The sequence below is a fragment of the Oryctolagus cuniculus genome, chromosome 8, assembly GCF_964237555.1.
Source record: "Oryctolagus cuniculus chromosome 8, mOryCun1.1, whole genome shotgun sequence".
In the NCBI taxonomy this organism is placed as follows: Eukaryota; Metazoa; Chordata; class Mammalia; order Lagomorpha; family Leporidae; genus Oryctolagus; species Oryctolagus cuniculus.
Window position 1 is genome coordinate 138,117,905 of NC_091439.1, and position 26,262 is coordinate 138,144,166.

The 26,262-nt window shown below is 47.0% G+C and overlaps 1 protein-coding gene across 4 annotated transcripts in view; it reads right to left on the reverse strand.

Annotated features, from left to right (window-relative positions):
• RAPGEF2 (Rap guanine nucleotide exchange factor 2) overlaps nucleotides 1–26,262 on the reverse strand; it is a 275,299-nt gene that overhangs the window by 172,316 nt on the left and 76,721 nt on the right. For 3 of the 4 annotated variants that reach the window (XM_008273492.4, XM_051831661.2, XM_008273491.4), the window contains exons 2-3: nucleotides 11,716–11,786; nucleotides 4,499–4,555 (exon numbers count right to left, since the gene is read on the reverse strand). In XM_008273492.4, coding sequence (XP_008271714.2) covers nucleotides 4,499–4,555; nucleotides 11,716–11,786 — 128 coding nt within the window. Of the gene's footprint in view, nucleotides 1–4,498; nucleotides 4,556–11,715; nucleotides 11,787–16,820; nucleotides 16,844–26,262 lie in introns of those variants that run through there. The other variant, XM_051831662.2, reaches the window with a different exon arrangement.

Consider the following 26,262-nt stretch of genomic DNA (forward strand, 5'->3'; position numbering starts at 1 on the left):
ACTAAGAGAGTAAAAAAAAAATAATTTCCCAACTAATGATTCCTTTACTAACAGGTGGTACTCGGAGATTCTCACTGCTATTTGTTGAGTGCTTTTACATCCATTTTTGTCATCTTGCCTATGTTAAAACAGTAACAGCATGAGCATTATAGCCTCACTACTATTATGCCTTCCTAACAAACGTTTTTCTTTTTTTCTTTGGGAGACACATTTCCAATGTTTTTTGTTTGCTTGTTTTAGTATGAATTTTATCTGCTTGAAAGCAAAGTGGCAAAGAGGCAGAGATCTTCAATCCACTGGCTCATTCCTCAAATGGCCAAAGCTGAGCCAGGCCAGAGCCAAGAGCCTGGAATCTCCTCTGGGTCCTGCACGTGGGTGGCAGGGACCGAAGCACTTGGGTCATCTGCTGCTGCTTTTGCAGGCGCATTAATAGGGAGCTGGCTCAGAAGTGGAGCAGCTGGGACTTGAATTAGAACCCCTACAGGATGAGGGCATTGCATGCTGTGGCTTACCCCAATGCATCACTGCCCCCCCTAAACAAAGGTTTTAAAAGCAACTAAAAACATGGGAGGCCAAACGCAAGTGTTCAAACGCACACGGGAAGGACAGCACGTCGGTGGCGAAGGTTTCCGGCACTTCTCCTGGAGGCACTACTCTCAGAATTGTGCACATGACTGCAGGTTATCCTTCGCCAGCCCTCACAGCAGGAGCTATTGCTACTGTTTCCATTTTATGGAGGAGGAAAATGAGGCACACAGGTAGATCAAAAGACCACCACAGTCAACTGGTGAAAGTATTAAAGCCAGAGACTCGAAGTCACCAGCACACAACCATGATCAGGGAGATGACTGCTCACCTCTTGGCCACAAAACCAAAGTCTGAAAGTCTTTGATATTCTGACTACATTACGAGCTCCAGGGAGAACATGAAAAAAACAAGTTGTTTCCTCACGAGATCCTAACAACAGGTGCCCCAAAAGGGGTACTATTAATAAGTTATCACTTAATAATATCACAGATTTTTATACACCACCCATACAGGGCCACAGAAGAATATAATTCATTATACTAAGATTGGCCAAATACAAAGTATCTGATTATGTGAATTAGTCTCTGAATTTCTGGTCTTGTGAAGAGATGATTTACCGGATACCCACGCTTTTTCCTTGCTTGCCAACACTGTTACTTAATTGTAACCAAACATGAGCAGTGGCTACAATCACCTCTGGCTACCAAGTCTAATGCATCTGACTGAGGATTATCTAAGATATGACCTTGTTCCAAGGTACTTCAAAAGGCTTGTGGGGGGCAGTCAGGAGGTTTGCAGAAAAGCAGAGTTTAAAGTTAAGTTTATTTTGATTTAAAAAATTGAAATCCACTCTTTTTTTCATGCTACCTATTTTTCATGAATGTTTTGAAAATCCCTTTATGTATGGATCTTTTATACCATAATAAACATTATCTTTTTATGGTTTGCTTTATTGAAGAGGCAAAGAGACAGACAGAGAGTACTTGCATCGGCTGGTCCACACCCCCCATGGCCATGATGGCTGGGCTGGGGCTGGAGCCAGGAGCCAGGAACCCATCGGCTGGTCCACACCCCCCATGGCCATGATGGCTGGGCTGGGGCTGGAGCCAGTAGCCAGGAACTCACATCAGGCCTCTCACAGAAGTGGCAGGGAATCAACCACTTGAGCCACCAGCACGTGCCTCCCAGGACTTACATTAGCAGGAAGCTGGCATCAGGAGCAGGAGTCAGGTATTGAACTCAGGTACTCCAAAGTGGGACATGGGCATCTATATGTTTACTTGAAAGGCAGAGTGAAGGGGCATGGCTTAAGGGGGAGGAAAGAAAACAGATCTCCATCTACTGCTACACTCCCCCAAATGGCTGCAATGGCAGGGGCTGGGCCAGGCTGAAGCCAGGAGCCAAGAACTCCATCCAGGTTCTGCACATGGCGGGGCAGGGACCCAAGCACTTGCGCCAGGTTCCACTGCTTTCCCAAGGAACATCAGCGGGGAGCTGAACTGGAAGTGGAGCAGCAGGGACCTCCCAATGGTGCTCCAACATGCATTACAAACAGCAGCTTAACCCAGCACACCACAGGCCAGCTTGGGGCACGGGCATCTTAACACCAGGCAGCCCACAAGCGTCTCCAAAAAACATGATCGCTTCCATCTTGCATGAGCCTTTTGGAGCTCGGTGCACATGCACTATAGAAACTGACTTGAGGCCGGCGCCACGGCTCACTAGGCTAATCCTCCGCCTACGGCGCCGGCACACTGGGTTCTAGTCCCGGTGGGGGCACTGGATTCTGTCCCGGTTGCCCCTCTTCCAGGCCAGCTCTCTGCTGTGGCCAGGGAGTGCAGTGGAGGATGGCCCAAGTGCTTGGGCCCTGCACCCCATGGGAGACCAGGAGAAGCACCTGGCTCCTGCCATCGGATCAGCGCGGCACGCCAGCCGCGGTGGCCATTGGAGGGTGAACCAACGGCAAAGGAAGACCTTTCTCTCTGTCTCTCTCTCTTACTGTCCACTCTGCCTGTCAAAAAAAAATAAAAAATAAAAAAAATAAATAAAATAAAAAAGAAACTGACTTGAAAACTTCAGGAATGGTAAAGGCACTGCAAGCTGGCGTCGCTCTAAATGAGGATGAAGAACTGGGGGGGCTCATGGTAACGCAGGCAGTACTGCAGGTGGGTTTTCACAGCCACTACCACCCCTGAGGAGGGCCGGGGCAGGTGGGAGTCAGTGTTATCCCAGCATGCACACAGCACTGCCATTGTTCTACGGTGCCATGGCATGAAAAGGGCTGGGCAATGCGGGTGAGCGGGCTGAGAGCTAACGCTGCAGAATCACAACGTTTGGGCTCAAACCCAGGTCCCGCTTTCGGCAGTGGGACCACCTTGGGCACGTCTCTTCTCTTTTCATAGGCCCAGTTTCTCTGTGAGTAAAATTGAGATGATGGCAACTACCTCACAAAACCCCTATACAGGGTAAGTAAACGAATGCATACAAGGCAGGTCTCGGAGCACACAGGACAGGGAAATGGCTGCGAAATGCCTGAGGTCACTCGTCATCCATACTGCCCGCGTGGCGCCAGAGCGGAAGAGAATAACGGGAGAGGCTGCTTGCTACCACCAGCCTGCTTCCACACGCGCACACAGCACTCCCAGGGACTTCCACGTGGCCCATTTGCACGCACATTCCACCAAAAACTGCCCCAGCAGGAAACACACACTCAAGTTATTTACATCCTACTTTTTGAGAGGAAGTAAGTAAAGGGCCCTCGCCTCTGTGGTCACTCTCTTATCGCTGATGCTGCCTTGGATTTTTATACCACTTTCATATGGAGCCCACGTTCTTCTGAGCTGGAGGTGGGTATCCACAATCGCCTGCAGAACAGCTCCTGGTTTAACCGTTTACAACCCAAGACTGTCCTGGGTCCTATCTTCTTCTCCTTTTTTTAAAGACTTATTTATTTATTTTAAAGGCACAGTCAGAGAGAGAAAGACAGAGAGAGAGAGAGAGATCTTCCGGAGGTTCACTCCCCAGATGCCAGCAACAGCCAGAGCTGCGTCAGGCCTTTGGAGCTTCTTCCAGGTCTCCCACGAGGGTGCAGGGGCCCGAGCACTTGGGCCATCCTTTGCTGCTTTCCCAGGCCACAGCAAGGAGCTGCATCGGAATTGCAACAGCGGGGACAGGAACTGCAGCCTCTATGGGAGGCTGGCATTGCCATTCCACAATGCCAGCCCCTCTATCTTCTGCTAAAACCCACCCAACTCCCCCAGTGCCTCTCTGCCTCAGCTAAGTACTTCCCACCTCAGTAACAACTGAGACTGTCCCCTCTGACCTCCACTCACCCAAGCCCACCCTTCCCACTTCCACACAGCCAAGGTGCCACCTCTGAGGGGGCTGGCAGGGTGAGGAGGCATTTGCTCATACGATTTTGCTGCCTGAAAACTGGCCACCAAGCTGCAGACTAAAGGAGACTCACGCACAGGACTTCCGGCCTAGCCGTGAGGACACCTGGTCATACGCACGAGTGCCTGGGAGTCTGATCCACTGGCTCCGGCTCCTGCTAATGCAGACCCTGGGAGGCAACAGTGATGGCTAAAGGAACTGGACTCCCACTCTCCACAGGGGAGGCCTGGATAGTTTCCAGCTCTTGGCTTCAGCTCCAAAAGGGGGATGTTTTGGGAGGGAACCAGCAGATGGAAGCAGAGTGTGCGTGTGTGTGTGTGTGTGTGTGTGTCTCAAATAAACAAACACAGCTGGCCCACTCACCAGAGATAACCATACAGACTCAAACACGAACTAACCAGGAAAGGACTGAAAGCCTTTATTTTATGAGAGGAAACAGCTGAAAGGTTTCAAATATCTAAACCATTAAAAGACAAGCTAATGCTGAGCCCACTGTTACTAACACTCCAGTGATAATCCAGGGAAATTTAGTTACTACGTTCATTATACATTCTACAAACAGAAAGGAGACACTTACTAGTATAAAACCTCATTTGCTTCATGTCTTTCGTATCTCACAGTTTCACACATTAACCTGTAAAAGAGATGAAGACGTGAGTTCAACATCTGTCACTGAAAAACACGCTAAAAACCTAAATGAACAAATTAACATCATCATCGTTTTATATAATGTTTTATAGAATACAATCATTTACTAGCCTCAACATGAATACTTCTTGTATTTGAATTAACAGAATACAAAACAAAACAAGATGTGCTTAAGATGTTAGGAAAAAAAACACCTACCAAGATGCCAACTTTGCAGTTATTTTATGGGGAAAAGGACTGTAGCATGTGAATAAACTAACGTTTCCCAAGGTCAATGGTGAATGAGAAAGAGCTTAAAAACTAGCAAGGAAAGCCTATACATTTCAAAAGTAAAAATATCGGGGCTGGCACAGTGGTGTAGCGGGTAAAGCCTCCACCTGCAGTGCCGGCATCCCATATGGGCGCTGGTTCCATTCCCAGGTGCTCCACTTCCAATCCAGCTCTCTGCTATGGCCTGGGAAAGCAGCAGAAGATGGCCCAAGTCCTTGGGCCCCTGCACCTGCATGGGAGACCCGGAACAAGCTCCTGGCTCCTGGCTCCTGGCTTCAGATCGGCACAGCTCTGGCTGTTGCGGCAAATGGGGAGTGAACCAGCAGATAGAAGACCTCTCTCTCTCTCTCTCTCTCTCTCCCTCTCCTTCTCTCTCTCTGTAACTCTTTCAAATAAATGAATAAATCTTTTTTTAAAAAAAGTAACAACGTCTTGCACAGCTCAACATTAACATTATTCAATTGCACGGAATTTCAGACAAAAGCGGGCATTTGTTAACTCAGTTTTCTATGAACGATGACTAAACAGAGCATTAGAATCCTAATTTTTCCCAGGGGGGAAAAATTATGGAAAACATGAATACTGCTTAAGTGTCTGAAATGATCTGAAGAATGGCTTTTTTCTTTTTCTTTCTTCTTTTTTTTTTTTTTTTTTTACAGGCAGAGTGGACAGTGAGAGAGAGAGAGAGAGAGAGAGAAAGGTCTTCCTTTTCCGTTGGTTCACGCCCCAGTGCCCCCCCAGGTGCCATGTTTTGAGGGAGGGTGCAGTAGGGTGGTGGTCATGTGGCCGTGGGAAGAACCAGGGAACACAGCAGCCCTCATTTGCTATGTTTGTTGGACTTGGCAGAGGGGACATGGATGTGGGTTTGATCTACAGTTCAGAGGATGGCAGCCCCCATGCACCAAAATGCAGGTGCTGTGAGAACGCTCACTCCTACAGCCAGATTTTGCTATGCTAGTTCCCTCACAGAAGGAATAGGCATTCTCTGCTGTATTTCTGTACTTTTTTTGAAATTTAACTGGATTTAATGTAACAGGAAGCTTCTTAAAAATGCCATTCTTGGCCAGTGCCATGGCTCAATAGGCTAATCCTCCACCTTGCGGCGCTGGCACACTGGGTTCTAGTCCCGGTCGGGGTGCCAGATTCTGTCCCGGTTGCCCCTCTTCCAGGCCAGCTCTCTGCTGTGGCCAGGGAATGCAGTGGAGGATGGCCCAAGTGCTTGGGCCCTGCACCCCATGGGAGACCAGGATAAGTACCTGGCTCCTGCCATCAGATCAGCCCAGCTCCAGGTGTTGTAGCCATCTGGGGAGTGAAACTCTCTCTCTCTCTCTCTGTACCTCTCCTTCTCTCTCTGTGTAACTCTGACTTTCAAATAAATAAATAAATAAATCTTAAAAAAAAAAAAAAAACTGGTCCTAAATTAAGTCACAAGCTCTGCCCTACTCCTCTTGCCATTCCTCTTTATGCCCACTTGGCATCTTATTTCTCCTGCCCCGTGAGCCCTGTGTGTCTGCAGCCTACATTGCCCTCCGTGTCTGCTGCTCCTCTACTCACTCCCAATAACACACAAATGAGCTCAGCAGTATCCATGCGGCCGGTAATCCTGCTGTCTTAACCCAGAGCCCCCTCCAGCTGTGCTCTGCACTCTGCCGGCCCCTCCCAGGAGTCTCCTGCACAGCTGTCCATGTCCTGCATCTGCCTGCTCACCTCTCCTCACTGCCCCATCAGCTGGTCCCCTGACGCTCCACCGAAACGGCTCCGTGAGTCACCCGCTCGCTCCTGGTCACCTCAGTCCCACCTGTTCCTACGAGAACTGCGCCTCTCAGCAGCACTGGATTAGTCCTTTTTCCCTGCACCACTTATCTTCCCCAGACTTCTGTCTTTGGTCTCTGGATTTTGCACTTCACTCACTGGTCTGTTTCGGAGTCTCCCCACCCCACTCTGCCACTGGACTTCTAAATATCACCTTTAGGGGCTGTCCTTATACCTCTGTTCTTGGGTCAGATACCCAAGTAATCTGACTCAGTTTGTGACTTTAAATTTAATCCATGTTCTTGCATACTTCCAAAGCAATGTCCAAGACCTCATCTCCCGCCAAGACATTCACTCATCCAAATGTCTACTCCAGCAAGCCCTTTGAATGCACGATGGACACCTCCTGTTTAAAATGTCCTAAACAGCTGGGGCTGGCACTGTGGCGCAGTGGGTTAATGCCCTGCCCTGAAGTGTTGGCATGGATGCCAGTTTGAGACCCAGCTGCTCCACTTCTGATCCAGCTCTCTGCTGCAGCCTGGGAAAGCAGTAGAGGATGGCCCAGGTCCTTTGGCCCCACACCCACGTGGGAGATCTGGAAGAAGCTCCTGGCTCCTGGCTTTGGATCAGCCCAGCTCCAGCTGTTGTAGCCAACTGGGGAGTGAACCAGCGGATGGAAGACCTCCCTCCCTCCCTTCCTCCTTCCCTCTCTCTCTCTCTCTCTGTATAAAACTCTGACTTCCAAATAAATAAATCTTTAAAAAAAAATAAAAAATTAAAAAATTAAAATGCCCAAAACAGAATTCGAATTTCCTCCCCCAAAACCAGCACCAAACATACAGGCCCTGAACCGTGGAGGCACCTTGCACTCCTTTCCTTTCTTCACTCCCATCTTTCTGCCAGCACCTGTCTCCAAAATGCATCCTACAAAACTGATCCTATTTACCATCTCCTTGGCTGAGATCCAGTAGGAACTAGCATTACCCCACTATTATGTCTTTTTTTTTTTTTTTTTTTTTGACAGGCAGAGTGGACAGTGAGAGAGAGAGACAGAGAGAAAGGTCTTCCTTTTGCCGTTGGTTCACCCTCCAACGGTGCGCTGCGGCCGGCGCACCACGCTGATCCGATGGCAGGAGCCAGGTGCTTCTCCTGGTCTCCCATGGGGTGCAGGGCCCAAGCACCTGGGCCATCCTCCACTGCACTCCCTGGCCACAGCAGAGAGCTGGCCTGGAAGAGGGGCAACCGGGACAGAATCCGGCGCCCTGACCGGGACTAGAACCCGGTGTGCCGGCGCCGCAAGGCGGAGGATTAGCCTAGAGAGCCGCGGCGCCGGCCCCACTATTATGTCTTTGCAGCACCCTGGGTATAGGTTTCTGCCTTTTCTTTGCCATGCCCTTATCCAGAGAGATCTTTCCATACATAAAAGCAGGTCATCTCATACCTCTGTTGCTAATCGCCACAGTCCTTAGAAGAAAACCCAAGCGGCTTGTCCCTGAACACAGCCCTGTACTAACTGCTGCAACTACTACACCAGTTACCCACCTACACCCCCCCCTTACTGCACCACGGGCCTCGCCTCCCGCTGCACCAAGTCTGCTGCTGGGACAGCACTGTGGGGCACCTGCACGCTGCAGAAATTTTTCCCCAGTTACCGTCACCTCCTTTTGGCTCTGAAGTCATGGCAACCCAGCATCCATTCGTACCATGCCCCACACACCGAAATCTGAATGAAAACCGCAGTGATGTGTTGACCCCAAGTGGTCTGCTCCACCAGGAACATGTATGTTCTATGAGGTCAAGGGTCTGGCTGACATCAACAACCTATATCAATCTGCAGCACACAGTAGGCATGCAAGTGCTCACTGCTTACAGAATCAATTTATCTAGTGCTATCAGAAAGCCATGATAAAATTTCTTACATGGTAAGTAGCAAAATGCTTTCGTTTTTAAACATTGTTAGGAAATGTTTCACCAAAAACACACTGATCTTCCCTGAATTCTTCAGAGTTTAACAACCATAGCTTAGTTGCTACTTAATGATCTAAAGGTGCCTATATGATAACAATTATACTCATCAATAATGTTGAAGAAAATACTTAATCCAGTAGATGCTTGTTTGCAACTCTCATTAGTTCCAAACAATTAGTCTGTTTTTTCACAGTTTTAGTCTCTGTTCTGAACTACAGCATTCTCTACCCCTTTGGCAAATACACCACTTCGAGTCTACATGAGTTAAGGTAGTAGAAACATTAAACAATTACTAAAATTGTATTTTAAAAAAAATCTGTCATTTCTAAGTGAAAATCTGAAAAGCTTCGTATCACACAAAGTGTGCTATCCTGGGGTGAGCCCTAGGGGGCAGTAGGTTGGGCCACCGTTTGGGACACCCACATCCCACAGAGTGCTGGTTCTCGCCCCCACTGCCCTGTGCTTTGATCCCGTGAAGGCACCTGGGGAAGCATGGGCGATGGCTCGAACACGTGGGCCCTTGCCAGACGTGAAGCCAGACGCAGTCCCAGCCTCACGACTTAGCCCGCCCCCCCCCCCCCCCAGCTGTCATGGACATGCGGGGAGTAAACGGAAGATGGATGGGACCTCTCCTCCACCCTCTCTCTCTGTCAACCTGCCTTTCAAATAAATTAACTTTTAACAGTAAAATTTTAAAACTGTGTGATCTTAGCACAACACAGCGAATGGCCCCTAAGCGCTCGGAATCAGCTGCTGGCTCCCAGGCGGGGCGGCTACAACACAAGCAGCTGAAGCATCCCACACAGGAAAACCTCTCTCCTCCTCATGGGAGGACAGCGCCCTCGCTCCAGCGTCCTCTCCTGAACGGGCAAAGGGAAATCTTAGTCAAGAGCATTTTCCCACTGCAATCACATGACCTTGTTGCATGGAAGTCTTAGCTGACTGTTCTCCATTAATCCTGGGGTAAAAAGCCTTTACAGAATTCAAAAAAACCCATTGATCTACAGGAGTGTCACTCCCAGAAACGGTAGTATTATAACCCAAGCTACTGCTAGCATTCATTTGGTATCCTGATCTTGCTCTAAAAAAGAACTCATGTTTGCCTAAGCAGATGCTTTCCATAAACGTGAATTTTCAACACCGGCAGAATAAGATCTCAAAGGCCGCTCTCTGTAAGCTCCTGCCAAGATAGGGTCTGAACAGGCTCCAAAATGAACCTTCTACAGCCTTGAAGCAAGTGGTTATTTCTAGCCAAAGTGACCTTTGAAAGGAAAGTTGATAGTTCTCAAGCTAACTGATGGGTGTATGTAGTAGTTCCACTTTGGGAATTCTCGAAATTTCTGTAAGTATTAAACATTTTATTTCCACTGTATTAATAACTATCACCTAAATAACTTTGAATGCATGCCTACTATAAACACACAGTGCATCTATATCTGAATACTACACATGTGGGGTTTTTTTAACTTGAAAGGCAGGAATACAGACAGAGAAGGAGAGCGAGAGAGAGATCAATCTTCCATACGCTGGTTCACTCCCCAAATGACCACAATAGCCAGGGCTGTGCCAGGCAAAGCCAGGAGCTTCTCCAGGGTCTCCCGTGTGGATGTAGGGGCCCAAGCACTTGGGTCACCCTCTACTGCTTTCCCAGGCCACTAGCAGGAAGCTGGATCATAAGTAGGGCAGCCAGGACTCAAACCAGTGCCCATATGGGATGCCAGCACTGCAGGCGGAGGCTTGACTCTACACACCACAGTGCCAGCCCCAGTGGTTTATGTGCACAATGGGAATGGCAGTTTTAGTTTTGCAGATTAACTGCATCCAATTATATAAACAATTGGTATTATAGCTTTTTCAAGAAATTTGTCATGATAAGACATAAAATCAAAGTTACACGCTTTAAAAATTATTCTTGCCTTAATTTGAGCCATCTTCTAAAACCCCAATGGTTTTGCCCTTTCTAATAAAACTTGACTGAATTTTTAAACACTTAATCTGCAATCTACTTAAATTTAAATGATTTTCATTAAAAATTTAATTTTAGAAGTACTCAATCCTCTCGGTACCTTTTTCAATTAACAACTAAAGATAAAATTGACATGCTCACAAATTAATTAGTGTTGAAAGAGTAAGGGAGAAATATATAGGACAAGTATTCCTTTCATAATTAAAAACTACAGGTCAGGACTGGAGGAGACCTGACCTGTCCATTAGGTCCCTGTTGGTGTTTATTTGTAAACCATCTACTACAGTTATGGTAAAATCACTCCTATCCTTCATTACTTTTGAAATTTTCTTTCTTCCTTTGCTTCCTTCCTTTCTCTTCTTCCTAAGATAGAATGATAGAGAGAAAGAGGCTCTTTCATCCACTGGTTTACTCCCCCGATGGCCACCGCAGCCAGGGCTGGGTCAGGTGAAAGTCGGGAGCCAGGAACTCCATCTGGGTCTCCTACGTGGGGGCAGACACTCAAGTCCTTGAGCCACCAGGCACATTAGCAGGGAGCTGGATGGGGAGCAGAAAAACCTGGACCTGAACCAGCTCTCATAGAGAAATGTGAGTGTCCAGGTGGTACTACAGTTGCTGTACCCTAATGCCTTCCTCTACGCCTGTTCTTATATATTAAGCCCAGATAACCCTAAATAAAGTTACTGAATTACTAAACAACAAAAGTGATTTCAAAAACAAATATTCTGCTCCCCCCACAAAAGAAGGGCAGTTTACTTAATGCAATAAACATAATCATACAAAGACCTATAACATACTAAAATAATGAACCGAATCATTCTTTGAATTATAACAATCTGGTTTCTAGGGTATCTGTGTGGGGGTGAGAGGTAGACTTGTATTTACCAGAATGGCAAGCGGGGCCCCTTTTGGCATATTCACCAAATGGTGGTTATTACTTTCGAGCAGGGAGGGAGTGAGAGAGACACACACCAGGGTAGGAGTGGAAAAATATTCGTAAAATAGGAATGTCAGCAAATTATAGTATGAATACAGTTAAATTCAATTTTGGAAAAGTTATAAAGCCAAATATAAGAGGCTAGAAGAAGGGGAGTTCTCATAACTTTTCTTTCAGCCTACTTCTTAACAATAAAAAAAAGTAATACAAAATTCTAACATTCCATCATTAAGAAACTATGAAAATGACCTACCTGAGTTGATGCTCCCTCAGGTTTGACAAGGCTTCCATACCATGCAAATAGGAATACACTATTTCCAGATCCTGTTGAGAGGAAAAGATAGAGATGATCAGACTTCCAGGAAAAGAAGTTTATCAAAGACGGCACTTGACCTGCAGGCAAAAACAAGCTATTGATACCACTGTTTCCCCCTTTATGCACGTGTTTTCTTAGACTTTAGACATTATTCAAGGGAAAGGAATTGCACAAAGCTCCTCCATTATAACCACTTATGTGAAAAGCACAAAATCTACCTAAATATAAACTGACTAACCCATGAAAATAATCTTAAGTTGTTCTTTATCACCTGTTTTCTGACTTGTACATCAAAATAGCCAACGCAAAGTTTTAATTTCACAGTATAGATATAGGATAACATCATTATTAAATAAAATTATTTTACTATAAAATCAATGCATACTATTTCAAAAGTACACTTAAAATGAGTGTATATTCAATTTGTTTTGATTCTACCAAAATAATACCTTATATAAAAAGGTACACATAATTGAAATGTTTCCATTTTAGAAAAGAAAATATATGTTGCTTTTTGGATCACACTGTAGCAGGTGCAAAAAAAGACTTAAATAATGAGTGACTCACTAAGAGTCACTCCTCCGGGCTGGTGCTGTGGTACAGCAGGTTAAACCCCAGTCTGTAGTGCCGGCATCCCATATGGGCGCCGGTTCGAGTCCCAGCTGCTCCACTTCCGATCCAGCTCTCTGCTATGGCTTGGGAAAGCAGTAGAAGGTGGCCCAAGTCCGTGGGCCCCTGCACCTGTGTGGGAGACTCAGAAGAGGCTCCTGGCTCCTGGCTGCGGATCGGTGCAGCTCCAGCCATTGCAGCCAACTGGGGAGTCAACCAGCAGATGGAAGACCTCTCTCTCATTCTCTCCCCCACTCCCCACCTCTCCTTCTCTCTCTCTGTAACTCTGACTTACAAATAAAATAAAAAAATCTTTAAAAAAAAAAAAAAAAAAGAGTCACTCCTCATTCTCCCTTTCCATAAACTCTGGCAAGCACAAGTCTACTTTCTCCTTCTCTAGATTTGCGTGTTCGGGACATTTCCTGAAATGGCATCTTACAATGGAATATACAGCCTTGGAGGGCAGGCTTCTGTCACTTAGCATGATGTTTCTGGAGGTTCACTCATCTTGTAGCATGGATCAGCACTTTCTGCATTAATGCTACATCATGTTCCACTGTGACTATAGACTACAATGGCTTAGCCATTCGTTAGCTGATGGATATTTGGGTTAGTCCCAGTTTTTGGCTATTACTACCACGTTGTCATGAACTCACGAGCGTATGTTTTTGCTTGAGTACCATTTTCAATTCTCATGGGTAGACTTCTACAGAAGGGAGCTGCTAGCTCACATAGTAACTCTGCTCAACTTTTTAAGGATCTGCCAGACTGCTTTCCTAAGAGGCTGTAGCATTTTATAAGCCATCAACGTTGCAAAAGGATTCTTGTTTTGCCACATGCTTGTTGACACTTATTATTGTCCATCTTTTTTACTTTAGCTATCCTACTGGGTGTAAAGTAACATCTCACTGTGGTTTCAATTTGCGTTTCCCTAATGACTAACTCATATGCTTTGTGGCCATTTATATAATCTTAGATGAATATTAAAATTCTTCGTATTTTAATTGTCTTTTTATCATTAAATTGTGAGATTTCTTTGTGTATTCTGGATTGAAGGTCCTTTTCAGGGTCATATTTAAGAAACCATTACCCAATCCAAGATCGCAAAGATTTACTATTATATTTTTTATATTTTCTTTTAGAATTCTATTTCTAAAGACTATTTTCTCCTTCACTGAACTGTACTGTATGTCTCTGGAAAATAATCAACTGCCCATAAATGTAAGGGTTTACTTCTGGACCTTCAATGCTATTCCACGGCTCTGTGTGCCTATCTTGATGCCAGTTTCACACTGTGCTGATTCCACAGCTGTGGGGTCAAGTCTTCAAACACATGTGAGTGCTCCAACATTGTTCTACTTTTTCAAGACTGTCTTGACTCTTTTGACTATCTAGCATTTCCGATCTGAATTTCTGAACCAGAGTGTCAATATTTGCCCAAAAAAAAAGGAAAAAAGAAAGAGCTGAGATTTTACTAAAGATGGCACTGACTGCAGACGAGCTGGGTAGTGCTACCATCTCAGCAACACTAAGTCTCCACTCATTCAGGTCTCCTTTAATTGCTTCCAACAGTGCCACGACTCTCAGCGTCCGAGTCATACTTCCCTGGTCAAACTTGAACCTTTCCGTCAAGAAGGAGCTTTGGGAGCCTTAGGAAAAGATCCAGGAACAATGAGAACTCTGTGCCACTGACTTCTGTGTACCAAAGGCACTGAAGACAACAATTCACAGTGTAACTGGATAAGAAACCAGAAACCTTTCGAGGAGAGTCCCAAGAGTTTTAGCCTAAAATACTTTATCATAACCTCTAAACATCATGATGCGTTAAGAGGCGGGGGGAACAGACTTGATCGATAATTGCAAGTCATTCTGACTTCAAATGCATCAATGTTAGGAGTTTTTCAGTGTGATCGACGATCAGATGAAGTGAATGACAGCTTCCACTTTATTCACCTGTAGTCTTTCACTTCTAAGAAGTCTTTTAAAGGTGAATGTAACGACTGAAATGTAAAAATGCAAATAAGAAAGCTGAAAGTAAATCTTTTCCACCATCCAGTTAACACCGTGTGCCTTGCCAAAGCTAATACATTCCTTCCTTGGAAGCAATCAAATTCTAATCACAATGTTCTATTTGCATTTAGGGAAAATCAAGAAAAATGTCCCAATGAATGAGAAGAATTCCTTTTTTCAAGACTTATGATGAAAGGTCCTTCTGGATAATTCCAAAGCTCATGATCTGGTTTAAATGCATGCGTTTATGCTACCTGAAGCGGTTCAGCAACACAGGAGCAGCGCCCTTCACTCCTGAGGAGCTCACACGGTGAGCCCAATTCCAAATTCTCACACGCTGCTGTTGAAGAGCCCACCAGCCCGCTACCATCTGCCCAAAGCCTACACTGCTTTCCACCTAAGCACACACACGCGATTACTTAAGTTCATTAAACAGTCATCAAGCAGATAAATTTGCCCTGACGAAAAAAAGTATTATTTGGAAAAAATACTAGAAAGAAAAAGGATTTCAAAAATCTGTTCCTTGAAAGGAAGAAGTCTAAAGGAAACATGACAGAAGACAGAATTTGGAAGCTCAGAGACAGGACCAAGGAAAGGCAAAGCCTCAAAAGAGAACAAGCCTTGAACACAGCGGACTTGACTCTGAACTCAACTAGGCAAAATCAAAGTAAAAAGACCGGCTCCTTGGTCAAATGGCACAATATTAATCTATTGCTTTTTTAATAGTATGGGGCTTCACAATTAAAGAAGGATCACATTTCTGAATAAATTATGTGTCAATAAGATATACATGTACATAACAATTTTCATGTGAATACATAACTTATATGATTGTATAGCAAGCACCAAGCATAATTATTGCCATTATTTCTTTACCTTTAGACACTCTAAATAAAACTTGCAAATTAAGTAAGACGCTGAGTAGTTAATAAAGCCTAGTAAACAGTGGGATGTTACCACCCGTACTCACTAATCGCTTTCATCTCTGGCACAAGGAAACAGGTCAGAGTTGTTACTGAGCCTGCATCACAAAGCTGAGCAGGTGAAGAGGAGACCCGGTGGACTCAGTGACGTCATTAACATGCTGTACCCAAGCTGCATAAATGAAACACTTGCCCTTCCAGGGACGTGTGTCACTCAAACAACACACAATCAGAAAACCCTGTGTGAACTACCTCATATGAGTACCTTATGAATCTAACCAGACTACAGACATCTAGATGTTAATTTACCAATTATGTCAGTTTCTTCTATTGTTCTTAGAGTTCTATTGTTACTGCAAAAGAAGCTTGGTTTAAATGGTCTATGACACAAGGATCTTACAAACCAGGGAAAGAAAGAAGAACACCATTCTGTGACATTGTCTACACGGAAGGCAGCACTGGCTAGCTTGACCCAGATGACTTTACAGACAGACTCCACCTAGACTTGAGATTTCCTAGTTGGCACTAACAGGAGTGGTAAGAAACTGGAGCCCAGAGGGCAGGCAACCAGCAAGTAAGATCTGACTGTGCTGTGCGAGGTGATGAGCGTGAGCGGCCCGAGCTGGGTCTGAGGGAACACAGAGGCGCTGTGGCAGAGGCTTGGAGAACTCCCTCTGGTCCTTAGGGATGAAAGGAAGTGGACCACAGATGAGCACGCAGCTGCGAACCAGAGGAGGCAGGGATCTGCATTTACGCTTTTCTTCAGTTTACCCTGGGAGCCAAGCAGGACTGTTAGGCTGCCCGGCAATTAGGGGGTGCAGGGAAGGTACACCACGCTGAAAGCCAAAATGAAGATCCCTTTCTCGTTTCTAGGAGCGATATTTTGAAGTACACAAACCCTGCCTTTCCGATCTGAACACAGACGCAGGTGTGAATGAGCTCCGGGGGCCCTGGAACCCTCCCCAGGAGTGCCTGTCTGCGTTGGCATGTCCATGTTCCATGAGATTCCAGGCGGCACAACCAAGAGAAATGAACTGTGTCCGCAGCATGGACACATCTGGGGGGATGAGAGGTCCCTGCGAGGTGATCCAGTCCTGCTGTCCCCCTTCCCACCGGAAGCATCACCCTAACAGCGTCTCTCCCCATCTCGGGCTGCAGCCTGGCTTCCACCTACTGCAACACTGTTACTGGCATGGAACTGCCCCTACCTTGCAAGGAAACAGAGAGCATAGGTGAGGGCCAAGGAAACCTTGCTCCTCAATCAACCTGCAACAGTCAACAATCAGTGGAAACCAGGGAGGCAACCTTAGCGAGAGAGGGTTCTTGCAAAGACACAGGAGGGAATTCTCCTATATGGCCTTCATAGTCTTGCATTCTAATTGTTTTTTTCTCTCTACACAAACAAAAGAGATATAAACAGAATGAAGTTGTGTGTCAACAAACTTGACTAATAAAAAAAAAAAAAAAAAAAAAAAAAAAAACGCTGGGCAGTGAAATCACCTGAAGTGTTCCAACTTCCGCTGAGGCCAAACAAGCAGGTCACACAAACCGGGAAACTTCTAACCTCCCAAGACAAAGAGAATGCACACGACTGTTACTATTTTAAAGGAACCTTAAAAGGTCAGCTCTCCCCCCACCCCCACCCCCACCCCCAAAAAAACTCTCCAGTCTTGGAGCACAAAGAGGAACAGCTTGCTCTAACCAGGAAGCAGCGTGTTTTAGAACAATAAGCCTTTCCCTCCTGCCCCAGGAAGGACATCCTTTGCTCAAAAATACATGCCACTTGAGAGCAGATTAAAGCTCTAAAACTCACTGTTCTACCAGCAGACAGAGAGATGGACAGACGACCAGAAAGAAGCGAAGAGAGGCTCCCAGGGAAAGCAGACTCCCTCCTCCCCACAGCAAGCACCTGGACTTCCAGGAGCACTCACAACCCAACCCACGTCGCCCTGCTGCTCAGATCTGCAGCGTGAGGTGCCCCAACAGCAGAGGCAGAGGGAGAGCAGGCAGCCTCCGGGCTCTTGCTCCAGTTTCTCCCCAGAGACTCATCCGGACCCAGGCGGGCTTCAGGGCTCACTTATCATTCACTTATAACCGGCCTTCAGGGATCGTGTGTTGGCCAGCCTCAGAAGTTCACTCCCTGCGTACAGCAGGTGTTTTAACGCGGTCTTTCGGAGAGCTGGGAAAGAACTACGCCACCTCCTCCTCCCGGGCCCCCACGCCATATGCTGCTGCACCCACTCCTGTCCTCTGCTCACTCCTCACTGCTTGTGCACAGCAAAAACACCGGGGCCAGAGTCACGCTGCGCCAGGAGAAACTGTGCATCGTGTCCCCTGTAGAATGGGTTTGCTTGATATCCTAAGCAATGCATTTACACTGTGTCTAGAAGCAGGTTGAGTGAGAATCGAGGACTGAGTGAGAATCCTGTGCCCATGTGAGAAACAGCAGGCCTGTTGGGGTGGACAGTCCACGGATTTTTAAACTGGAGGAGGAGGGAGACGGGCCTCTTGCTTCAGGGGCCCAGGGTCACCGGACTGGGACGGCCAGTGTTAGCAGCTCTCACCCATCCAGAGAGAGGAACTTGCAAAGACAAAAACGCAAGCTCTCCTTCTGGGCAAAGGCTCACGAGCAACGACCAGGATTAATACGGGGGTTGGGAAGCTCATGTCCCAAGGTTCAAAACTCCTGTTTGCAGTCAAATGGGAGAGGGGCGGACAGGTAGGAAGATTGCTGCCTACTGATGCCAAGCCTTTAAAAAAGCTCACATATTCCCACCCAAAAAAACACAGAAAGGAGTTCTCCTGAGAAGCAAAGACTATGTCTCAGAGGGGGCAGAGTTCAAACCCAGGCCCCCTCACTCCCCAGCTGTGATCCTGGGTGTGTTACAGGACCAGGTCTGCCAGACCAGGTGAGTCCTTACCTGGCTAGGCTGTGTCGCTGAAGTCGCAGTTTCCTAACAACGTGCGGAACAGTAGCTGAGTCTGAGATCTGAATGGAAGCAAAAGTGATCCTAAGACTCTAAACTTCGGAATATCCATAAAATGTGTGTACACATCAGAACTGTCACAAATGAACGCAGGCATGTCTACCCTCCTGAAAGAGCTGAGCGTATGACTTGTAGAACATACAAAGGCCCCTGGATTGTCTACTTCATAAACCCAGATTTTTATACCAGGTTTCAAGAGAAGTATAACCAACGTGTATTATAGGCCATCACATCTGTTATTAATATACTTTCCAAATGACAGGGGTTTAGAATCTCATATCCCTAAGAATGACGAAAAGGGGAACACGCAAAATTTCCAATTTCCAAACAGCCCTTTAAGTTTTTCTCCCAGAAAGAATAACAGAAATATATTTAAAACTGGCAGAACTGGATTAAGTATTTTCCTAAGTTTACTTTCCATAGCCAAAAGCTGTTTCATAACACTCTAAAATGCAGGCTTTAAAAATGTCTGCATGTATTCCATTAACTTATGTTTAAATCCATATTCTTTTTTCTTGAAGATTTATTTGTTTTGAAAATCAGAGTTACAGAGAGAGAGAGAGACAGAGATCGCCCATCCTGACGGTTCACTTCCCAGGTGGCCACAATGGACAGCACTAGGCCAGACTGGAGCCAGGAGCTTCTTCTGGGTCTCCCACATGGGCACAGGGGCCCAAGCGCTGGGCCATCTCCCAATGTTTTCCCAGGTGCATTAGCAGGGAGCTGGATTGGAAGTGGAGCGGCCAGATCTGGAACCAGTGCCAATATGGGATGCTGGTGCTGCAGGCGGAGGCTTAACCCACTATGCCACAGCGCTGGCCCGAAGATTTATTTTTTTGAGGAATTATTTTTATTTATTTGAAAAGCAGAGTTACTGAGAGAGAGAGGTAGAGCCAGGGAACATGCCTCACAAAATCTTGTCCTGTACAACATTGCAAAGCATGAATTTCTAGCAGGTTCACAAGCAGCAATTAAGCTCATACAGGGAAGAAAGTCGAGACTTCAGCCTAAAACTTGCAGAAGGACCCTCACCTATGGGGGGGCAAGGGCTGCCCTATTCCCTAGAGGGCGCACCACATCCAGACCCTGGCTTCAGAATAAAGCCCAAACACAGCCTTCCGCATGCGCCCTTGCTAAGCGGTGACCGGCCATCTCTGGGCCCTGCCTACAACAAAGGCCCTCGAGACGCCCTCCCTTCCGTCTGCCTGCTCAAAGACCTCCCAGTCTCCCTGGGCTCCCTTCCTGAACTCCATGGAGTCTCTCCTGCCTCTCCCGCTGGCCCAGGCCCTGTGTTTGTGCTCTGTGTGGTCACTTGACTGTATCGTAAACAAAGACAGCCTGTCTTCTCTTGCACCTCCTTCTAATCTCTGCAACTAGCAGCGCACTGTGGGTGCTCTGGGTGCAGAGGAAGAACAGGTGACGTTGCTGCGGGGCAGGGGGTATGCAGGACCCTAAGGTGAGCACTCCCTGAGAAGGAAGAGTCAAAGTGATCCCAGCCCGGGTCCAGGCTCGCCCATGCAGACTGCGGTGATCCCATGAACGGCCACAAGGTGGCAGCCCTTGCCCAGAGCCCCCTCAAAACAGCGCGTGGTCTCACCAGGACACAGGACACACAGATACCGGGATCAGACAGCGTGTGATGATTCCTTTCTCTTCAAGCCCCTAAACCAAACAGGCAGAGGGCCAGCCCATGGGCACGCCTATCACGACCGCTTAATTGCCCTCCTCCCCGGCAGGCAAATTTGTATTGTAAAGCAGCCTCCCCAGAGCCATTCAATTACCAAAGCAATGAAAACAGGACACTGCCCCAGCCATCCAGGCCTCAGGACTACATCATCACACACACGGAACATACACATGGAACATGTGTGAGAAGTAAAAGCCGTCGCAGAGTGCACGGCTTCTGCCAGAATTCGTACCTATGTTCTTAAATGGCTGTGTGGTCCCAAATCAAGTGAAGACAAAATACAGGAAGACTGCAAAAACTTGCGGGGAGAACAATGGAGAGGCGAGTTTATTTTGGTGCAAAAGATTTTGAAATCCCTGCATGGCTTTTTCCTCAATTTGCCTTTTTTTTTTAACTCCATCTTCCCTGATGTTTTTGACTGCTTTGAGCTTACTAATTTATACCCAAAAGAAAAGTAGTCCTCTAGGACTGGGATTTCATGCCAATTCAAACATCAAAGCCCAGGGAAGCCTGGTCATGCTGTCACTGGTCACTTATGGGAAGGCCCTGGCGTAGTCCTTGAGCCTGCCTGGGACACAGGCACGGGGAGTTCCAGGACCAGACGCAGTCAAGCTCTTCCCCATGGCCTACAGCTTCTTCAGGTTGTTTTCTCCTGAAAAGGGCATTCTTCATGTGCTCTCAGTCGGGTGTTGTGTTTCAACAACTCCTAAACAAAAAGCAATGATAAAGCAGTTCCCTGGATAACCTTCCAACCTACATAGGAGGGGTGGGGGGTGGGGGGTGCGAGGGACAGGCAAGAATCACCTACAGCCCGCTTCTCGAGTACACTGCTTAGTGAGACACGCTCATCACTAACGCCCAGCTCACCGCGACAGCCCGCGTCGCAGGGCACGGCTGTAAAGGTGACCAACGCCGAGCTCAGCAGGCTGGAAGACAGGACGCGAACCACGTTTGTCCTCGTGGGCGGGGGAGGACACTCAGAGAAGCACAGATTGAAATTTAAATATCAACAAGCTGGCTCTAACCAAAAACTTTGCCTTGTGAACAAGGAAAATATCAAGTGTCCCAATCTGTCCGCAATTCCTGTTTTTTCAAAAGCCAGTCCAAGTATTTCCCCCTCAGAACAATGCATTACGCCACCAGCCTACAGCTTCCCAGAATTCACATCTCCTAAGTGGCAAGAAGAATAAACCCGACAAAAGATGCCTTCATTGTAAAGTTATTTCTTTAATCTCTCAGGCTGCACATTTGTCGTCAGATTTTAATTCCCCACATTATTCGCACAGGCAAATGTTTGCTCCCCAACAAGTGACTATATTTTCAGTTAACAATCATTTAAATACAAATACCGAAAAACTACATCAACGGTATACACACAGAAACCTACACCCCACTACAATAAAGCAATTTCGGGACCACTTTTCACGACAGTTTTTTAAGGCCACCAGGCAAAGACCCTCCGCTGTGTTCTCTAACAACACAGTCCACACCTCAGTTCATTTGCTTAGGGACGGGCTGGTGCTGGTTCGGCTCAGGGAACCCTTGCTGCACTGGGGCTGGGCAGGGCGGGCCCACATCACCCCTGGAATTCCTATCTCTACAACAAGAGCCAGGGAGTCTACACCCAGCACCTGCAGGACATCCAGGCTCGGGCCACAGGTCTGCCTCACAGACTCCATCAGCGCCTTTTGTGAGCTCGGCAGTCCTGGGGGAGGCTGGCGGTCTTCATAGAGGCAAAGCAGAAGGGGCCACTGTGGACACGGGCTCTTTATGGCCTCTTCGCAAAAAGGAAGTGCGCTCTGAAAGGAAGGAGGTGTTAAATATAGAAAAGCTCATTGCTGCCATTTTTTCTAGGACAAAAGACAAAAATAATTTGACATCTGTTTTTCCCATCTTGAATGCTTTACTGAGGAGCCAACCACCAACAGTTTTACTTACTCTTGGACTTTTTTGTTTCTCAAGAGGACAAGGGAAGCAAATGAGAATATTCCACTCAAGTAATTGAAGCCTTCCACCACCACTGGTCCAGCAATGAGCTAACATACTCAAGAAATTTTAGGCAGTGTTCAGAGATGGTTTCCCATTCAGATTTGTCCAGAAAAGTTGAGGCAGCCAGGGAAAAGGGATGGTGCAGCCATCCAACCAGATACAGTTTTGGAAAGGGTAGAATAGAGATTATAGAAAAGGAGTTAAGTGAGGCAGGGCTGTGGTGCAGCAGGTTAAGCTGCTGCCCACAAAGCCAGCTTCCCACATCAGAATACCGGTTCCAGTCTCAGATGCTAGTTTCAAACCCAGCTTCCTGCTAACGTGCCTGGGAAAGCAGTGGAAGACGGCGGAAGAACCTGGGCGCCTGCACCCATGTGGAAGACCCAGATGAAGCTCCTGGCTCCCGGCTTCTGATCGGCCCAGCTCCGGCTGTTGTGACCATTTGGGGAGTGAACCAACAGACAGAAGACCCTCTCTGTCTCTCCCTCAGCCTCTCTGTAACCCTGCCTTTCAAATAAATCAATAAATCTTTAAAAATAAATACATAAAATGAAGTAAAAGACAATGCTGTAACAGTCTTATAATAGATACCTAAGAAGTAGACTACTGAACACAAGAGAACCTAGAAATAAATTCACTCATTTAAGGTCAAGTGAGTTTTCAGAAAGGTGCCAAGAACAGGCAATGGGGAAAGAATGGTCTCTTCAACAAAGGATGCTGGGAAAACTGGTTACCCACATGCAAAAGCACAAAACCAGATCCTTGTCTCACACCACACGCAAGCACCAACTCGGAACGGGTTAAAGACGTCCACTTACGACCTGAACCTGAGGCAACAGAAGATGACATTGGGGGGGGGGGGGGGTTTCCAGGACACTGCTTTGGGCAGTGACTGTTTTGGATGCTCCCCAACAGTGCAAGCAAAAATTGCCAAATGGGGTCACATCAGCACATCAGTCACATGTGCACAGCCGAGGGAGCACTCAACAGAGTGAAGGGACAACCTACGGAATGGGGGGAGAAAGCGCCTGCAGATTACACATCTGACAAGGGCTTGCTATCAAAAACACATCAGGAACTCCAACAACTCTATAGCAAGAAGACAAATAACCCAATTTAAAAATGAGCGAAGGTCCCAAATAGACGCTTCTCAAAAGAATACGTGCAGATGGCCAGCAGGTCAATGAAATAACGCTCACCATCACTCACCTCGCACCTGGTAGGATGGCTGTTATCAAACACATGGAAGGCAACAGAAAGGTTACCTTCCCACATCACTGGTGGGAATGTCAATTAGCGCGATTATGGAAAACCGTGCAGAGGTTTATTAAATAGAAATATATAAATAAATATATATAAATAAATATAAATAGTTTATTAAAAATGGAACTACCATGAGCTAGTAGTCCCACTAAAGGGTTTCTATCTAAAGGGCATGAAATTAGCATATGAAAGACATTCTCATCCATGCTCACTGCTGCATCACAACAGTCAAGATAAGTGCCCATCAACGGAAGAATGCATAAAGAAAACGTGGTTACAGACACAGATTGGGATACCACAGGCTCCTGGGAAAGAATGGAATTCTGTCATTGGTGACAATAAGGATGAGCCTGGGGACGTCACGTTAAGCAAAACAGCCAGCAGAGGAAGACAAATACTGCACTGATCTCACTCACGCATGTGTGGAATCTAAAAAGCAGAGAGTAGAATATTCCCCTGGAGCTGTGGTGCCAGGGTAGGGGTAGGGGGTCGAATGTTGGTCAAAGGATACCAAATTTCAGTTAGATACCAGGAATAAACGCAAGAGTCTGTGGTACAACACGCTGACTGCAGTAAACAACTATGCATTGCATTCTCAAAAACCGCTGAGAAAATTCTTCGCACAAAACAATGGTATGCGAGGTAACGCATGCTAGTTAGTCTGATTGAGCTATTCCACAATGTATACATACTTCAAAACACGCTTGTCCATTAAAAGCATGGACAGTGTTTATTAAAAATAAACTTCTTTAAATTCAAGTAGAAAACAGCAGGATTCGGGAAGAAACAATCCTTAACCACAACTTATACTTTTCCTAATAAAAATGCCCACTTCTACTTAGTTGGCAGTTTCAACAGAGACTGGCAGAGGGAAGAACCCAAACTCTGAGTTCTCGTCCCTTCCCTATGTTACCCCCAAGGTCAGCAAATGCTTTCGGGCTTTCTGTCATTGCTGCCAGCTGTTATCCAACTTTCATATCCTATTCCTCTCCTGGCCTCTGATCCTCAGGATACCTACACCAACCAAAGTATTACATGAAAAATCTATCTGTAACCTGTCCTGCTTTCACTTCACAAGTGGCTCTCTGCACCTAATGTGCACACAGAAACGTGATTAGATCCTATATTTAACATCAGGCCCTTCTGGCACTAGAGAAGTGACGTCATTTCCAAAGCATACGTTTATTGACTTACTTGAATTTATTACAGCTCAACAACCATATAGAGGGAGGCCTCCTGCCAAAACGTGCAGGCCCCGGGAAGGAAACCCCACTCTGCAGAACCACCGGCTGTGCAGGCCAAGGGTGGGGCTTGCCTTCCCCCGCCCTGCACCCAGCAGCTGCCAAAGTCAACTGCCAGCCACACGATGAACTGGGGAGAGGAAAAACCAAAGGCAAAAACGGGGGATGCGCTTCCTGCCTTTCCCTGGCCGTTCACACTAAGGTCCTGGCCGCTGGGGTGTGCGTGAAGTCAGCGTGCTCAAGAACACCTGGCCGCTGGGGTGTGCGTGAAGTCAGTGTGCACAAGAACACCTGGCCGCTGGGGTGTGCGTGAAGTCAGCGTGCGCAGGAACACCTGGCCGCTGGGGTATGCGTGAAGTCAGCGTGCGCAGGAACACCTGGCCGCTGGGGTGTGCGTGAAGTCAGCGTGTGCAGGAACACCTGGCCGCTGGGGTGTGCGTGAAGTCAGTGTGCTCAAGAACACCTGGCCGCTGGGGTGTGCGTGAAGTCAGCGTGCTCAAGAACACCTGGCCGCTGGGGTGTGCATGAAGTCAGTGTGCACAAGAACACCTGGCCGCTGGGGTGTGCGTGAAGTCAGCGTGCTCGAGAACACCTGGCCGCTGGGGTATGCGTGAAGTCAGCGTGCGCAGGAACACCTGGCCGCTGGGGTGTGCGTGAAGTCAGCGTGCTCGAGAACACCTGGCCGCGGGGGTGTGCATGAAGTCAGCGTGCTCAAGAACACCTGGCCGCTGGGGTGTGCGTGAAGTCAGCGTGCGCAGGAACACCTGGCCGCTGGGGTGTGCGTGAAGTCAGTGTGCTCAAGAACACCTGGCCGCTGGGGTGTGCGTGAAGTCAGCGTGCTCGAGAACACCTGGCTGCTGGGGTGTACGTGAAGTCAGCGTGTGCAGGAACACCTGGCCGCTGGGGTGTGCGTGAAGTCAGTGTGCTCAAGAACACCTGGCCGCTGGGGTGTGCGTGAAGTCAGCGTGCTCGAGAACACCTGGCTGCTGGGGTGTGTGTGAAGTCAGCGTGCGCAGGAACACCTGGCCGCTGGGGTGTGCGTGAAGTCAGCGTGCTCGAGAACACCTGGCCGCTGGGGTGTGCGTGAAGTCAGCGTGCTCGAGAACACCTGGCCGCTGGGGTGTGCGTGAAGTCAGTGTGCGCAGGAACACCTGGCCGCTGGGGTGTGCGTGAAGTCAGTGTGCTCAAGAACACCTGTAAGCATGTTCTTCACACTGTCCGGGCAGGTTTGGCTTTTTTAAGGGCATCCAACATTCACCCAGAACTAAGGTGCATGAGTTGTCATCTAAGTTCAATCAGGCTCAAAAATAACATAGAACTGCATGAAATAGAGAGGCTCACTTCTTTGTGGGATTCACTAAGCCACTCTGATCAAGACCCCAGAATAAATCCTAAAAATGTTTTGAGCGATGGCATCAGGTTCTTGGATAATATACTGTATATATAATACATCTTATGTTTAAAATTGTTACTGTTGTTGATCCTCATGTTTAGGAGAATTTTAACAAATCAAAAAACAATTGATAATTATGAAACTAAATCTACCACATTGAAAACTGCTTGCACTGCCATGTCATTTAATATAAGGTTATGCAAGCTTAACCTATATGTCAGATAAATACCATCTGTCCCATTTCTTATTCATTGGAACCAGAGCACTGTTTTACCTTTTTGTTCAAGAAAGGAAGTATTGCACACCATTAAAATGGTACACATGTAACCTTTACGAACCCTTGCTTTATCATGCCAGTGAGAATTCCACCAAATATTTAGGTATG